The 16,634-nt window shown below is 40.6% G+C and overlaps 2 protein-coding genes across 2 annotated transcripts; both read right to left on the bottom strand.

Moving 5' to 3' along the window:
- Positions 1-2,762: 2,762 nt before the first annotated feature.
- hsf4 (heat shock transcription factor 4) lies at positions 2,763-8,776 on the bottom strand. Its single transcript, XM_033967568.2, has 13 exons — positions 8,467-8,776; positions 8,217-8,325; positions 7,995-8,122; positions 7,788-7,912; positions 6,559-6,634; positions 5,909-5,976; positions 5,292-5,391; positions 4,804-4,922; positions 4,350-4,580; positions 3,784-3,901; positions 3,623-3,688; positions 2,928-3,025; positions 2,763-2,844 (listed from the first exon to the last, which is right to left on the bottom strand). Exons 1-12 carry the CDS (start codon positions 8,590-8,592, stop codon positions 2,966-2,968), a joined length of 1,326 nt encoding a protein of 441 aa, XP_033823459.2. The 5' UTR covers positions 8,593-8,776; the 3' UTR covers positions 2,763-2,844; positions 2,928-2,965.
- A 526-nt stretch (positions 8,777-9,302) lies between these two features.
- On the bottom strand, positions 9,303-16,455 carry LOC129456291 (cytochrome P450 2D10-like). The gene is made up of 11 exons (XM_055222226.1): positions 16,395-16,455; positions 15,603-15,676; positions 15,408-15,525; positions 14,631-14,795; positions 14,280-14,440; positions 14,178-14,198; positions 13,954-14,058; positions 13,747-13,885; positions 13,412-13,497; positions 9,568-9,709; positions 9,303-9,490 (listed from the first exon to the last, which is right to left on the bottom strand). Exons 1-11 carry the CDS (start codon positions 16,453-16,455, stop codon positions 9,303-9,305), a joined length of 1,260 nt encoding a protein of 419 aa, XP_055078201.1.
- Between the last annotated feature and the right edge of the window lie 179 nt (positions 16,456-16,634).

Genomic DNA, 16,634 nt, shown 5'->3' with positions numbered 1-16,634 from the left:
TTATCCAACTGAGATGTACTATATTTGACATAACAAAATTTGTAGTAATAGTAGTAAGATTGCCAACGTTCGGAAGTGTGCAGGATCAGAAACAGCCAGTTATTCAGCCTAAAAAGACCCCCAGGAAATCTTTATATCTTATAGCCAAAATCACATCTGACCAATGTATGTGACTAGTTTCTCTAATTCATTTTTTTTTTTTCTTCTAGTATTACATGACTTTTTCCATTAATCCTTCCCATTTCACTGGAAATCTATATGGGTGGGTTTATTTGTTTTTGTGGATCACTTGGGTTAATACCAATATGTGGTGAAAATTTCATGTCAACAGTGCCTTTAGAAATATATTTTTTGAGAATAATTATGATGCACCCAATATAATGAGAGGCCAATTAATTAAATGTGTTGTTTAAACAATTGCATGTCTGTGTAAAAGCTGGCCTCATTGAGCCAATTTGCCAGCATCAATTATTTACAGACCATTAAGGCCTCAATAATAATATTTGTTTTTCATTGTAAACATCTCTGAAATGGAAACGGGTGCATTTTCCTTTTAGGGTTTAAATCTGTGATGAGAAAAACGACCGTCTCTGACCTTACTGTTAGAAGAGATGTTTACTAAGTGATTTCACCACTAGCGCTCTGCAGTGGAAGCTGGTTAAAAGGTCTGGAACCCAATTTGGAGCGTTTGCAAATGGATACGCGCTATAATGGAGTTGAAACTGGAGAGCAGTGTTTGTAGCCCTGAAACAAGCAGACAACCTGACACATGAAAAGATCATATTAAGGTGCTATATGTGTCGCGGTCTATTGCATTTCAGATTAAGGCTCATTCTCAAGTGAAATACAGTGAAAATGTTGTTATAACAGCGGAAGACCATCCAGCATTAAGCCTAAATAAATATAGAGTGTGCAATTCACTGCACACACAAAGCAGATGATCTATTGTTCCTGACACCAAAAAGGAAAAGCAAATCATAAACCATTTGATAAACGTTTATTTATCTTTATATTGAATACAATAGTAAATATATAATTCATTTTTTGACTCTCTGTAACAATACTCTGGAGAAAACATGTTCACGTTTAGCCGCATGTGGCCCTTTCACAAAAGCATCTGGAATCATGTTGATTGCTTTTGCAATGCCAGGATTTGTTACAGCAGAGATTTGTTTTAGAAGTGAACAACGGTACATTTTTCTGAGCAATCTTGACAAGCATAATTGTCATTGGTACACACATCTCTTCATTTCAAGTGCAAATTCTAAAAGTGATAAAACAGAATAAATGAAGAACACAAGTGTGTGTCACTCATAGGAAAAAACACACCCACACCATCATAAGAAACATTCATAAATGCTGATGTACCATATACCATCAAATGTCAAACCACTTTCAATTTAGTTTTAGTGCAATTTCATGTCACCACAGCTAGCTTTCGCAAAAGCTTGTTCTGAGAGAAATGACTCTTTTTTTTGTTGCATATATGATTATAAAATTGTTTTCTATAATATACATGTAATATTCATTATCTTCCTTATTTTCAAATTGAATGCAACCAACAATGACAAGATTTTAACTGGTATTGTTATGTGCAGCATTGTGTTAGAAGAGGTGTAAAGAGTAGATCTCTTAGACCAGGGTGAAACTCTTTTGCTGTGGTGTATTTCTACTTCCTACATTCCTATGGTCATCTTTATGTTTATTTGATTCACACAGTTCTGTACAGTCTGTACAATAACACTTTCCCCTGAAGTAATCACTGAAAAGTTTTACTTTTCAACTGTTGCCCGCAACCAGTGGGAAGAACTATGTTCACATATTGATTTTACAAATGTTGTTAACTTCTGTAATCTTTGGATTTATAGAGCTTGTATAAAAGATATAGCCACAGTATACATAGCCCTGTAAAATCACAGATTTTGTTCTCTTATTATCCTATTTACTATAACTGATTGTTTGGTTTGTTGTGGGATTTGACTGTGCCAGGGGCAGAATTGTGTTTTGCTTACAGGGTTAGTTGGGATTTTAAAACTTTCTTTTAAATAAAAGAAATAAATAACTCATGAACGCAAGTCTCTATAATGACAGACATCTGTGCACATGCTATTGCACTATTATACAGATGTGCAAAAATGCAATGCTGTTTATGGTTTTGTTTGTAACATTCACACTCACATGGACAGAAGGTGATTGGCTACATGTTATGCTGTGCAAAGGTGCATTAGATGGATGAAATTTGATTTATATATTACATACAGTATATACATATATCATAAAAATGTTCATATTGAAGTTTCAGATGACTCTTGGTAAAGAGCTATTTTCTGAAATTAAGGCTAATGCACCTCTGTAGAAACACATTTACATGTTCTTGTACTAAATGAGGAGCTATTCAAATATTTGTATGCATCGACACCTTTAAAACACATATATGCTCTACATTTTGTGATGCTTTATACAGTAGCCACTGTGTCTACAACTAATTTTATATAACTTTATATACAAATACTTACAGTGAGTGTTGTTTCTAAAGAGTATTTTTCTTCTGTATGTGCCAAAGAGCAGATTAGTAATGGAAAAAACTTCACAGGTAGAAATCCTCTCACAAAATGTAAAGTGCAAAAACCTTGATGCTTTGTCAGCATACATTTGGCTGAGTGTCAAATGTGTGGATAACTATGTTTTGAATAACAATATTACCCACAGTCTTACAGTCATTGTTGCAGTCCAAGCATGATTTTGAGTAGGTCATTTTGACATTAGTGTTGATGTGATGCAAACCCCATAAAGAAACAGCCTGGCAGGACCATGGGGTTTATGTAGGAATGAAAGGATTGACAGCTGGAAAATAGAGAATAAACATTTGCTTTAGTATTATATGCATTCACAAAGGTAAAGTGAATGTGCTTAGTTACTAAATATACCTTCTGACTCAAAAAAGAGTCCACAACGAGACGTATGATCACTGCTCTTCACAGTCATTGGCTGGAAATGCCTCCGCTTCCTGGTTGTGGAACATATACTGTGAAAACAAACATCAAACAGGCTGGTTTATGAAATTTATAAAATACAATACTATGTTTCCTGTTTATATGAAATGTGCCTATGTTTTGAGATATTTAGACATGTATAGACTACACATTTTATAACGACTCTTTATTTCAAATATTTCTGTTCAGTTTGGTACATGATGTGTATGTCAGAGAGTCTCAAGGCCCATGGGACTGCAGAAAGGACTCTATCAAAGAACGTTACTAATCATCATATTTAGGATTTAACACCGATACAGTACTAAGTCAAAGTTAAATAAACATTTCATTGAAGATTGATAAAGGATTTTATAGAGTGCATTTTAAGGACGTCTTTGAAAAGTGTTATGTAAATTGTATCATCCTTTAAAGCTGTTTATTATATTTTTTGAGCCTGAACAGACGATATTTCATCACAGATGAGCTCATGTACGGTCAAGATACATACACATGATCATTCTGATCTTATATAATATATAATAATAAGGCGTTTGGATTCTCTGAGTCATAACATTAAATCACTCGTGGGAGTTTCTCTTGTTTAGGGTTTATTATAGTCTTAATGTGCAGCATTTAATTATATAACTTACAGATTTGAGGTTTGGGTCCATCTCATTGAAGTTCCACTCTGTGAGAGGCAGACTGAGACTGAAGGGCTATGAGACAGAGGACAAGAGCTGAGTACTGGTGTGAGTAATACATGGAAGAGTGGGACATGTCTCTGTGTGAGTGTGGTGAGAGCGAGACCTACATCTATAGCAGTGCTGGCCCCGACCTCCACTGAACTGTGCTGGTGGTTCCTGAGCAGCAGCTGCTGCAGCTCCTCCAGACTCATGTCCACATTCTCCACAGCCTCTGACACCTCCCCTCTAAACAAATGAAATATTACATATAAAGGTTGTCAATGTGACATCACAACATAGAAACAGCCCTTATTTTCAAATTGAGGGCAGGGCAGAATTCTATGGCTGAATATTAACAGCAAAAATGTAGTTTTGATGTTTTTTGTTTTGACCTGGTTTGAAAATAACATCTATAATTGGGCTTTAGATTAAACAAAAACTGACATAAAGTTAAATGTCAACACAAATAAAATAAGATAGTATATTTACTTGAGACACAAAGGTGTGATTGTTGTCAATTTAAAGAAGGTACAAAAAAATATTGCGACATAAATGCACCTATCAACACACAAATTAGTTCAGAGGCATATTCATATATATCTAATAAAAACCTGTCAAATCACTGTGCAAATGTTTTCATAAAATAAAATGCATTCAAAATACTAGATAGTTTGGGCTCCACGCGGTGCCCTACCTTTCTGGGGCCATTCTCTTACTCCTCCTGTCCCCCACAGGTCCAGTAGAGCCCCTCCCCTCCAGAACAGACTGGACCAGGGCCACAGGCAGGACAGGGGGCTCTGTGGGGCACACCTCACATGTGCTCAGGCCTGCAGGATCTGCTCCAACACTGCCCCCTTTGGCCCCTCCTCCTCCTCTCACGCCTGGACTCACTGGCTCCTCTTTTATCAGCATCATGCACTTTTCCCTGAGGAGACATTCAAACATGGGGAGGTTGAAGGAGGTTGAAAAAGACCTAGCTATTATTTTCTCCTATTCATGTTGTCAGGAGGAAAGTGACTTTTAAATACAGAACTTATTTTCAAATCCATAAAGTGCAGAGTATATAGCTATCCAAGCCATACAAAGCACAGTAATGTTGTCAAAGTATATGTGCACAGTACGTATATTTATAGCATGATGTGACCAACCTTGTCTCCTCTGTCTGCATGTGCATGGCCATTGGGGTGTGGGACATCTCAGTGACATCTGATATGATTGGTCCTCCAGCCATCCCACTGGCAGAGCATGAGGCACTGTCACTGGAAGGCTTTAATGTAAATGCATCATTTTTAGTGTTTTTTATTTATAATTAGAATATAATAAAAAATTTAAACCGTTTTATTTATGTATTGTTTAATTGTTATAACCAAAAACGTTATTAAATTAATTTATAGAAGTTGAGTTGGCATGAAGTTAGGCCTACATCTGTAAAAAAAAAAAAACAACAAAAAAAACATGCTGGCGCCCTCTAGTGTTACAGGTACATCCATCTTGACAGCTTCAAACTATTTTAAATCGTCATACACAACCTTGTTTTGATCTCTCTCAGAAATTATAGCCATGGCAAATGTCTAATAAAGAAATATTTCTATTTAGGTCAAGCTAAAGAAGTAAAAATATATAATATGTAACCCACCGACTGAATGTAAAAAGAGTCGTTCATAGGCTCCACTTGGTGGCTATGGCTGAATTTAGAGGCAGGTGGGCTGGGAGAGCCATCATCCAACATCAGTGGCCTAAAACAACACATGTTTTAGTCAATCAAAATGTGTTCTTAAACCATAACAATTTAAATGTGATTTCACAATCGAAAGTTTTAAGATAACTTTATAGATGAATGAGGATTGCTTTTAGATTTTGGTTATGTGTCTTCACAACATCTCTCAGTCTTGGTATGGGTAATTGTCTTTTTTAGTTTTGTCATTTTTTTCTTCTTTTCCACTATCAGCCTTGGTCACACAGTACTACACAGTAAAAAGCTGAATCAGCGCACGCACACACACACACCCACGCACACACACGTCCACCCCCCCACACACACACACACACACCCTGACACCCCCCACACACACACACGCACACACACACACACAGGGGCTGGAGCGGGCTCCTGTCATCACTGTGTTTGTGTGAGACTCTCTGACTCAGCACTCGTGTCCATTCACAGCTCTGGTGGATGGTCAGATTGTTCAGTTTGTCAGCTGCTTGTTTGTCTCACTTTTGATGATAGCACCATGATGTGTGTACACTCACAGCTTTCTCTTCAGGCCCACAGTGCTGGGGGAGGTGGGCTGCATCTGGCTGAACAGAAACTGGATCAGCTGGAACACAGAGAAAGCTCACCATGAATCAGCAGGCTCAGACATATACAGTCAGTCACATATAATACATTAATACATTCTGCATCTTCACATCAGTCAACATTAAATAGAAATCACTGTTATGCTTCAGAATAGTGTTGTGACAGTAAAAAAAAAAAAAAAAAAAAAAAACCAACCCAATTTTGAAAGGAGAAAGCTCAGTACTCATCTTGATATCCGCGATAATGAAAAAAACAAACAACAACAACAAAAACAAAACAAAAAACCAACAACAACTCTAATAAAAAAGTGTTTTTACAAAAAAGAAAAAAAAGAAAAAAGGAATTTCACCACAATAATAGTAGTTTCGGTAGTCTTCTATGAGTTTTGACATAGATCAAAGTTATTCTAAAACAATTCAGGTTTTAACTAATTTTATTTTTCACAGTATCAATACTTGCTTTCGATGTTAGTTATAATATTTGCTGTCTATACTTTTGGCATTCCTACTTTAAAATGGATTAATTGTACACTTCGAAAGGTAACACTGTAAAATGAAAAAGTCAGTGATATAAATGGTTCGTAAACCCTTCTTACACTGACCTTGTTCATGACCTTTTGCTGCTGCGTGTGATTCTGTCTCAGTGACACTACCTCTCTCCACAGCACCTCATTCTGCCTTCAAGCAAAGAGAGAGGACATCGTGTTTAATCACATCAACCAATTATATATGTTATTAAATCAATAAACATTTAAACAAGAAAAACACTGATAGACCAATATTAGAAACAAGAAATGACAACTAAAGTAGGTCAAGTTGTACATGATTGATGATAGGAAGCTGTTAAGGCCTAGATGTGAGTCAGGGGCCCCTCCTGTGAGCCCATGTGTGATGTGTGTCAGTCAGGTGAGCAGGTGAACATTCTCCTCTCTCATTAGCGCACAATGGCTAGCACAAAGCCCCTGACCAACACAAAAGCCCCAATGCAGCTATTTTCAGCTACAAAGGCCTGAAGAGAAATGTCAGTCCAGCCCCCGGACCATTTGTTCTGAGGGTTAATTAACTTAAACACGAACCAATGGATGTTCAAGTGCAAGTGTTCAAGTTAGTCAAAAGTAGATCAGGTTTGGTGAAAATAATAATAATAATAATAATAATAATAATAATAATAATAATAATAATAATAATAATAATAACAATAATAATAATAATAATAATAATAATAATAATAATAATAATAATAATAATAATAATAATAATAATAATAATAATAATAATAATAATAATAATAAAACTCTTCATGGAGATACACACATGAGCACTCATTCTAGTCTTTCTAAAAGCGCCTAGCCTGCTCATCAGTCTTTTTCAATTTTTAATATGTTTTCCTGATTCACAAATAGGCCTTTAAAGCTGCAATATGTAACTAACTCTAGTGGAGGGTCCAGCAAATACTTGATGCTATTGCTTTGCCTGGAATGTTCTGCAATATAGCAATGAACTTATCTATTTTGCATTTATTCAATTACAGGTATTTTCATGGCTCAAAAATATCTTGAAAATTTTGCTTACAGTGAGCAGGGTCATCTCTCCATAGATCTGAGCTGTAACTTAGCATGGTGATGTTACCTGCTCCTCTTCAAGGAATCAAATAAGTTTAAGGCGATACTGTGGAACATTCAAGGCACACAATTTCTACGGAGACAAGCAGGTGGCAGATCCTTCCCCAAAATTAAACGTAAATAACTTCTAGACAATGCTTTTGTAACTTAGGAAAGGAAAGGTTAAAATAAACATCACTATCACACAGAGGCTCATGTGTTGCACTCACTGTTTCATGTCTTGCATCTGACACTCCATGTTGTCTTGCTGTGTCCTCAGGAGTTGGACTTCATACAGCAGTTTGCTCAAGTCTTCTTGCCTCACTTTAGTTTCCTCACTTTTCACAATGGACACCTAAACAAACGTAACATGTGCACAGTGTGAAATAGTGTGCTTTTTCATATAATATGTTGCATAGGTGCATCACTCGCCTCACCTTCCTCTTAATATGTTCCAACATGTGCTCGTGTCCCTGCAGGAAATACAAGTGCTGGAACTCTGTGTCGTCTCTCTCTGGTTTCACTAATCCACTCTGTTCAATGTTGACCACCTTACGGAAACCATCTAGTCCATATACATACAACAAAATATAAGAAAATAAGTATACATAAAAAAAACAACAGTCAGAAAGGGTCAGGCAACACACAAATACACTTACACATGTTTAGCTGCCGTACAAAACTTGCCATGTTGTTGTGCTTGAAGTACTTTGGCAACACCTCCTTAGCGAAGCGTCCCTGGTCAAATACATGGAAACTTGTCCCAGTCTAAAAGAGTCAGAGAAAATTAGGAGACAATTCAAAATGGTCTTTAAAGTCTACAAAATTTCCCAACATATTTCTGGGAAGAGTAAAATGAGGACCTGAATATGAAACGCCCTAGTTGTGATTATAAATACAGTAACTCACAGCACTCCAGCAGATGAGGTGGTTTGTGTCAGGATCCTCCACGAGGGTCCACAGCTTGGTCAGAAAGGCTGGGACGTTACTGGCATAGCTGCCATCAACACCCATGGCACCAGGAGACTCCTGCATTCTGAAAATATAGTCCGACTACTCCAATCCAATGCAAGTAGGTGATATAGAAAGTGAAAACAAAATCCAAAATTAGTCCATGTTCTGTCAATACAATGATGATTTGTTAATGGCTTGTATCTTCTGTCCCATGTCAGGAAAGCCTTTCCTATAGACTTCAATTTAGTTTTCAGTTTGTTTTGGGTCCCTCTCTGCCCTCTGCCACCAGTAAAACCAACTCAATGTGACCACAGAAGGCCCATGTCAGCACACATCCCAGCACTGGCCTCCCACTGACAATCAGCTGTGCAACAATACTGTGCCCACACAAACACTTCAACAATGCACCACTGTTACACCAGCAAAAGAGCCCTGCCACAAAAGAGAGGATGGGTGCAGAGAGGAACCCCTCAAGTCTTTATATTATGATGTCATAAGGATCTATATGGCCTGAATGTGTTTACACTGGTATTACATATGACATATCTAAATATTTGAGATAGTATGTAACACAGGCACACATAAGAGGTTTCATCCGTGCTTTTTGTTCAGCTTTTATTTAATGATTACATCTGTATTCAGGTGGGAGATTTTATGACCACAGAAATGACTTATTCAACTAAACATGTCATACAGAGTCATACAAAAATGACTTTTTTTTTTTTTTTTTTTCACAGAACTTAATAATCACTTTTTAGAGGAAAAAAAACAACAAACATTTTGCAACATTGTCAGGCAGTTGTTCGCATTTGAACTTTCATGTGGTAGGGCTTCGGGGTTTGGGTGGAACCGAACACAGGAGTGTAGTCGGGTTCTCCAGCATCTTCAGGCCAGATGAACTTAAACTTTCTGAGCAGTGTCACTGTGATGAGAAAGAGCTCCATTCGAGCCAAACCCTCCCCCAGACACATCCGAGGACCTGAGCATTCAAACCAACACGAGTATAAAATACACGTGTGAAATCAATACATCTGCAGTATTTAGTGCTACACAGACCTGCAGAGAAGGGCATGAAGGCCTCTGGCTTCACAAACTCTCCCTGATCATCGAGGAAGTTCTCAGGGTGAAAGCCACGAGGAAACTTCCACTGACCCTCCTCACTCAGCACAGACGACAGATTAGGAATGACCATAGTCCCCTAAAAGTATCCACATTATATTACTCTGGTATTACACATTAAATAAATGCTATTATTGTGCCCTGGACACAATAATATAATTATATAAATAAATATATCCCTTCCCGAACCGCCACCTTAATGTGGTGGAGGGGTTTGAGCACCTGAATGATCCTGGGAGCTATGTTGTCGGGGGCTTCATGCCCCTAGTAGGGTCACCCATGGCAAACAGGTCCTGGGAGACGGGTCTGACTAAGAGCGGTTCAGAAGCCCATCATGAAGGAAAAAACATCAAGGCCGTTTACGTCGCCCGGACTGGCTACCGGGGGGGGGGATGTTACCGGGGCCCCACCCTGGAGCCAGGCCTGGGGTGGGTGCTCGGCAGCGAGCGCCTGGTGGCCTTTCCCCACGGGGCCCGGCCAGGCCCAGCCCGAAGAAACAACGTGGGGCCGTCCTCCCGTGGACCCACCACCTGCGAGAGGAGCCATGAGGGGCGGGTGCGGAGAAATCTGGGCGGCAGTCGAAGGCGGGGACCTCAACGACCAGATCTCCGGACATGGAGACTAGCTCTGGGGACATGGAATGTCACCTCGCTGGGGGGGAAGGAGCCTGAGCTTGTGCGGGAGGTTGAGCGTTACCGGCTAGATATAGTCGGCCTCACCTCCACGCACAGCTTGGGCTCTGGAACCCAACTTCTTGAGAGGGGCTGGACTCTCCATTTCTCTGGCGTTGCCCACGGGGAGCGGCGGCGAGCTGGTGTGGGCTTGCTCATTGCCCCACAGCTCAGCCACCACGTGTTGGAGTTCACCCCGGTGAATGAGAGGGTCGCGTCCCTGCGCCTCCGGGTTGGGGACAGGTCTCTCACTGTTGTGTCGGCCTACGGGCCAAACAGCAGTGCAGAGTACCCGGCCTTCTTGGAGTCCCTGAGAGGGGTACTAGACAGTGCACCAACTGGGGACTCCGTTGTTCTCCTGGGGGACTTCAATGCCCATGTGGGTAATGACAGTGACACTTGGAGGGGCGTGATTGGGAAGAATGGCCTCCCTGTTCTGAACCCGAGAGGTGTTTTGTTATTGGACTTCTGTGCTAGTCACAGTTTGTCCATAACAAACACCATGTTCGAGCACAAGGGTGTCCATTGGTGCACGTGGCACCAGGACACTCTAGGTTGATCGACTTTGTTGTCATGTCATCTGACCTCCGACCACGTGTCTTGGACACTCGGATGAAGAGAGGGGCTGAGCTGTCAACTGATCACCACCTGGTGGTGAGTTGGATGAGGAGGAAGCCGGACAGACCTGGCAGGCCCAAGCGCATCGTGAGGGTCTGCTGGGAATGTCTGGCAGAGCCCTCTGTCAGAGGGGTCTTCAACTCCCACCTTCACTCCCCCGGGATCAAGGAGCTTCTCCTTGATCCCGGGGGAGGCTGGGGACATGGACTCTGAGTGGGCCATGTTCTCCACCTCTATTGTCGATGCGGCTGCTCGTAGTTGTGGTTGTAAGGTCTGCGGTGCTTGTCGCGGTGGCAATCCCCGAACCCAGTGGTGGACACTGGAAGTAAGGGATGCCGTCAAGCTGAAGAAGGAGTCCTATCGAGCCTTGTTGGCTCGTGGGACTCCTGAGGCAGCTGATGAGTACCGGCGAGCCAAGCGCGCCGTGGCTCGTGCAGTCACAGAGGCAAGAACTCGGGGTTGGGAGGAGTTCGGGGAGGCCATGGAGGAGGACTATCGGACGGCCTCAAAGAAATTCTGGCAAACTGTCCGACGCCTCAAGAGGGGGAAGCAGTGCTTCACCAACACTGTTTACAGTGCGGGTGGAGAGCTGCTGACCTCGACTGGGGATGTTGTTGGGCGGTGGAAGGAATACTTTGAGGATCTCCTCAATCCCCCCGTCACGTCTTCCGAGGAGGAAGCAGAAACTGGGGACCCGGAGGCGGACTCGTCCATCACCCTGGCTGAAGTCACTGAGGTGGTTGGCAAGCTCCGGGGGTGGATGAGATCCGTCCTGAGTACCTCAAGTCTCTGGATGTTGTGGGGCTGTCTTGGCTGACACGTCTCTGCAACATCGCGTGGCGGTTGGGGACAGTACCTGTGGAATGGCAGACCGGGGTGGTGGTCCCTCTGTATAAGAAGGGGGACCGGAGGGTGTGTTCCAATTACAGGGGAATCACACTCCTCAGCCTTCCCGGTAAGGTCTATTCCAGGGTACTGGAGAGGAGAATCCGACCGATAGTCGAACCTCGGATTCAGGAGGAGCAGTGTGGTTTTCGTCCTGGTCGCGGAACACTGGACCAGCTCTATACTCTCCATCGGGTCCTCGAGGGTTCATGGGAGTTTGCCCAACCAGTCCACATGTGTTTTGTGGATCTGGAGAAGGCATTCGACCGTGTCCCTCGCGGTGTCCTTTGGGGGGTGCTCTGGGAGTATGGGGTCCGGGGCTCTTTGCTAAGGGCTGTCCGGTCCCTGTATGACCGAAGCAGGAGCTGTGTTCGCATTGCCGGCAGTAAGTCAGACCTGTTCCCGGTGCATGTTGGACTCCACCAGGGCTGCCCTTTGTCACCGGTTCTGTTCATTATATTTATGGACAGAATTTCTAGGCGCAGCCAGGGGCTGGAAGGGGTCTGGTTTGGGAACCACAGGATTTCATCTCTGCTGTTTGCAGATGATGTTGTCCTGATGGCTTCTTCGAGCCAGGACCTGCAGCAGGCACTGGGGCGGTTTGCAGCCGAGTGTGAAGCAGCTGGGATGAGAATCAGCTCCTCCAAATCCGAGGCCATGGTTCTCGACCGGAAAAAGGTGGTTTGCACTCTCCGGGTGGGTGGTGAGTCTCTGCCTCAAGTGGAGGAGTTCAAGTATCTCAGGATCTTGTTCACGAGTGAGGGAAGGATGGAGCGTGAGCTTGACAGGTGGATTGGTGCAGCGTCTGCAGTGATGCGGTCGCTGTATCGGTCCGTTGTGGTAAAGAAGGAGCTGAACCCAAAGGCAAAGCTCTCGATTTACCGGTCAATCTACGTTCCTACCCTCACCTATGGTCATGAGCTCTGGATAATGACCGAAAGGACAAGATCGCGGACACAAGTGGCCAAAATGGGTTTCCTCCGCAGAGTGGCCGGGTGCACCCTTAGGGATAGAGTGAGGAGCTCGGTCACACGGGAGGAGCTCGGAGTAGAGCCGCTGCTCCTACATGTTGAGAGGAACCAGTTGAGGTGGCTCGGGCATCTGCTCAGGATGCCTCCTGGACGCCTCCCTAGGGAGGTGTTCTGGTCTTCCGGGGAAAACCCAGGACACGCTGGAGGGACTATGTCTCTTGGCTGGCCTGAGAACGCCTTGGGGTCCCACCGGAGGAGCTGGAGGATGTGTCCGGGGTGAGGGAAGTCTGGGAGTCCTTAGTGCTTAGACTGCTGCCCCCACGACCCGGCCCCGGATAAGCGGAAGAAAATGGATGGATGAATGGATGGATAAATAAATATAAATCTATCTATCTATCCCCCCCCCCCCCACACACATATATGTATATTCATACCATGTAAGATAACACTTATTTGACTATACCTTTGGTATAAAGTATCCCATCAGGTTAGTGTCTTTAGTTGTTTGATGAAAAATAGCAAGAGGAACAGTGTCAGCAACCCGCTGAATCTCATGGATGACAGCCTTCAAGAAAAAAAAAATTAATCTATACTATATACAAACCAGTAAGTTATGGTCATAGTGTAGTGGAGTACCTGTGTGTAGGGCATCAGGTGCCTGTCTTCAAAGGTAGCCTGTCTTTTTCCATCCAGAACTCGATCAATCTCTTGCTGACAATGCTCTAAATTCACAACTCTTAGTATGATAATCTGGTAATCAGTTTCAACTAGCAAAGGGCAATATTATATATATATATATATATATATATATATATATATATATATATATATATATATATATATATATATATATATATATATATATATATATATATATAACAAACACACACACAGGTTACTAATAATTAAGATAATCCTACTATAAAATTATCCTAGTGTGAACTTCTTTCCAACACCATAAATGTGTGTACCTTGCACTCGTGGGTAGTTCATGAGGTAGAGGAAGGCGCTAAGCAGTGTGTTGGCTGTTGTGTCAGTCCCAGCAAAGTGCAAGTCCAGGAGAAACGCAGAGAGCTGGTCTTCAGTAAAAGATGACTTCATTTCACCTCTCTTTTTTTATGAAGAGATGTAGGCAGAAATAATCAAGAAGTTTGACTTTATAGGCAACACAAACAAACCTTGTCTATTTCATCCAGGTAGCTGTCAATAAAATGTCTTGGTTTGCCTGGAACTCGTGTATTTTTGTTTTCAGCCAAAATCTCCATTCTTCTTTCATGTGCATCCTGTCAAATAATATTCAGTTGTAACTGTAATGTATCCAATACTAAAACCATTACACTATGGTGATAAATACCTTAAACAATGAAAATGCCTTCCTAAAAGGTAACGGCAAACCTCGTACCATTGGGATTGAGTCATAAATCTATATTAACAAAATAAGAATACAAGAATGCACTGTAAAGCATATCATGGTGGTTCAGCCATGATCTGTACAACAGCTCACCATTCCCCAACGCCCATTAATTATTTTGGAGGTTTCATGAAAAAGACCCACAAAAAACTTCATGAACTCATCTTCATAATCGAACTGTTTGGCGAACAGGACCTGGCAGATCACACTCGAAGCAGCATTATGGAAAATCATCTTAGGGTTAAATGGTTTATCTGTTAATGACATTAATAGATACATAATCAAGAGTGTTAATTATTACAAAAAGATTTTTTATTTATTTTCCAGAGACAGATTGACCTATAAAATACAAAATAAATAGTTCAACATGTCTTTCTTGTAGTCATATTACTTAAACAGTTACAGTATTTTATAGTATAGTTACAGTATTAAGTTTGAACATACCTGTGCTCTGCTCTAGGACTCTGACTATACGGTCAATCTCCTGCAGAATCCGGTTCTCCATTGACTGTTTTCCCAGGCCAAAGTTTCTTAGAGTCATCAGACCGAAGCGTCGCTGCTCTCGCCAACCTGGCCCATAGTCAGATAACACCACTCCCGGGGCAGTTGCTGCACAAAAAACATCATTATTAATAAAGACTGCATTAACTCGTACACTTTAAACCACACGTAATTCATATGAAGGTGCACCAAAATGAAATGCAGTGTTTTAAAATTGTAAATATGTGTTCATGCTTGTCTTTGTTGGGTCCTTGTTTGGGCCCAGTCCATTCCAGAGACCTGATGTTGTCCTGTTTTTGTCTTTAGTCCTGATCTAGTTCAGGTTTATTTCCAAATTTAGTCGTAGTTGAGTACAAATTTTGATATGTATGTGCAAGTGTGAACACACCCTAAATGTTCCATGTTTAAACTGTCATATTTAAACTGAGTCCAAATATGAATTAGGAGCTAAAGATGTAAGCTATACACATCAATAATATTACTGAAAAGTCAATTATTTTCCACAATAGAAGACTATGTGGTTGTTTTGGTGTTATTTACTACTCTGAATTAAAACACATATTTAGTATTTTACATAGGCCTACAACTCCAGAGAGATTTACTCTTGATGCTCTATGTGTGGTTATTACAAAAAAGTATTTTAGAATATTAAATTCAAAGAGCTGAGTACAATACCTTTGACATTCACAGCATGATTGATCAACAGATCCTGTGGCCTACCAGAGAAGTCCTCTGATTTGTTAACCAGAGCTTCCTTTATAGCCTGAAGACCATTCAAGACCACTGCAGGCTTTGAACCAATCTTGAGACTATAGATGCTTCCATAGCGTTTGGCCAGCTAACAACCAGACATTTATCATAATTGCAAAGAAGATGAAATAATAATAATAAAAAAAAAGGATGGTTCAACCTTACCCTCTGAAGATCAGATGTAGGACTGTCCAAGTTGAGCTCCAGCAGGTTTCCAAACACAGGCAGAGGCCACGGACCTGGAGGGAAGTTTTTAACATTAGAGTGAGTTCTAAATAATATAAAATACAGCAGAACAACCACTACGAATAAAGCTGCTGAAGCAAACATGGCTCTGCTTAGAGTGATCTTGACCAAATAACCATAACCCTTCAGTCACCTTTGCACCTTAGCTGATGGAGTACCAGGCAAGCACATAAAACCAGGTTAACAGAGTTTAAGTAAACAATATGCAAGCATTTGGTTTTTACCTAACCTTGTTCGGAATGCAGATTTCAGTCCTTTTTTACTATTCATTTTGCAACAGTTTGCACAAAACTCTTTGCTGTTTAGCTGATCCATATTGCAGCAGCAATAGTATTATTATTAGTAATATTACTCTTGTTCAACTCAAAAAAAGACTGTGTTTTGATTGTTAGTGTGTTGTAAGCTAACTAAATAAATTATGTCTGTGTAATCCCTTAGTCATCCAGGTCTGATCCATAGCAAAAGACCAAGTTTAATAATAATAATAATAATAATAATAATAATAATAATAATAATAATAATAATAATAATAATAATAATAATAATTATTATTATTATTATTATTATTATTATTATTATTATTGTTGTTATTTATTATTATTATTATTATTATTATTATTATTATTATTATTATTATTATTATTATTATTATTATTATTATTATTATTATTATTATTAAAAAATAATAATTATTATTAAAAAAAACTGTACCATGACTGAGTGACAGTGGGAGTGGGAGTGACAAATTGACCAGAATGACAGAAAACTCCATGTTACTTCAATTTATTAACTCAGTTTGGTATTTCCTGAGCAAGTCAATTTAAGTCCACTAGATGGAGCTAAATATATAGAAATGGTTCTCTCCTCTATGACCGGGAAGACAATTGACACAAATAACAAAGTACATAAAAATATTGTGTGAATAACTTTCATACGATGATGTTTAACGTT

Source organism: Periophthalmus magnuspinnatus, chromosome 6 (assembly GCF_009829125.3).
Source record: "Periophthalmus magnuspinnatus isolate fPerMag1 chromosome 6, fPerMag1.2.pri, whole genome shotgun sequence".
NCBI lineage: Eukaryota > Metazoa > Chordata > Actinopteri > Gobiiformes > Gobiidae > Periophthalmus > Periophthalmus magnuspinnatus.
The sequence above is the reverse complement of the archived record's forward strand: the minus strand, read 5'-3'. Positions and strand labels throughout refer to the sequence as shown.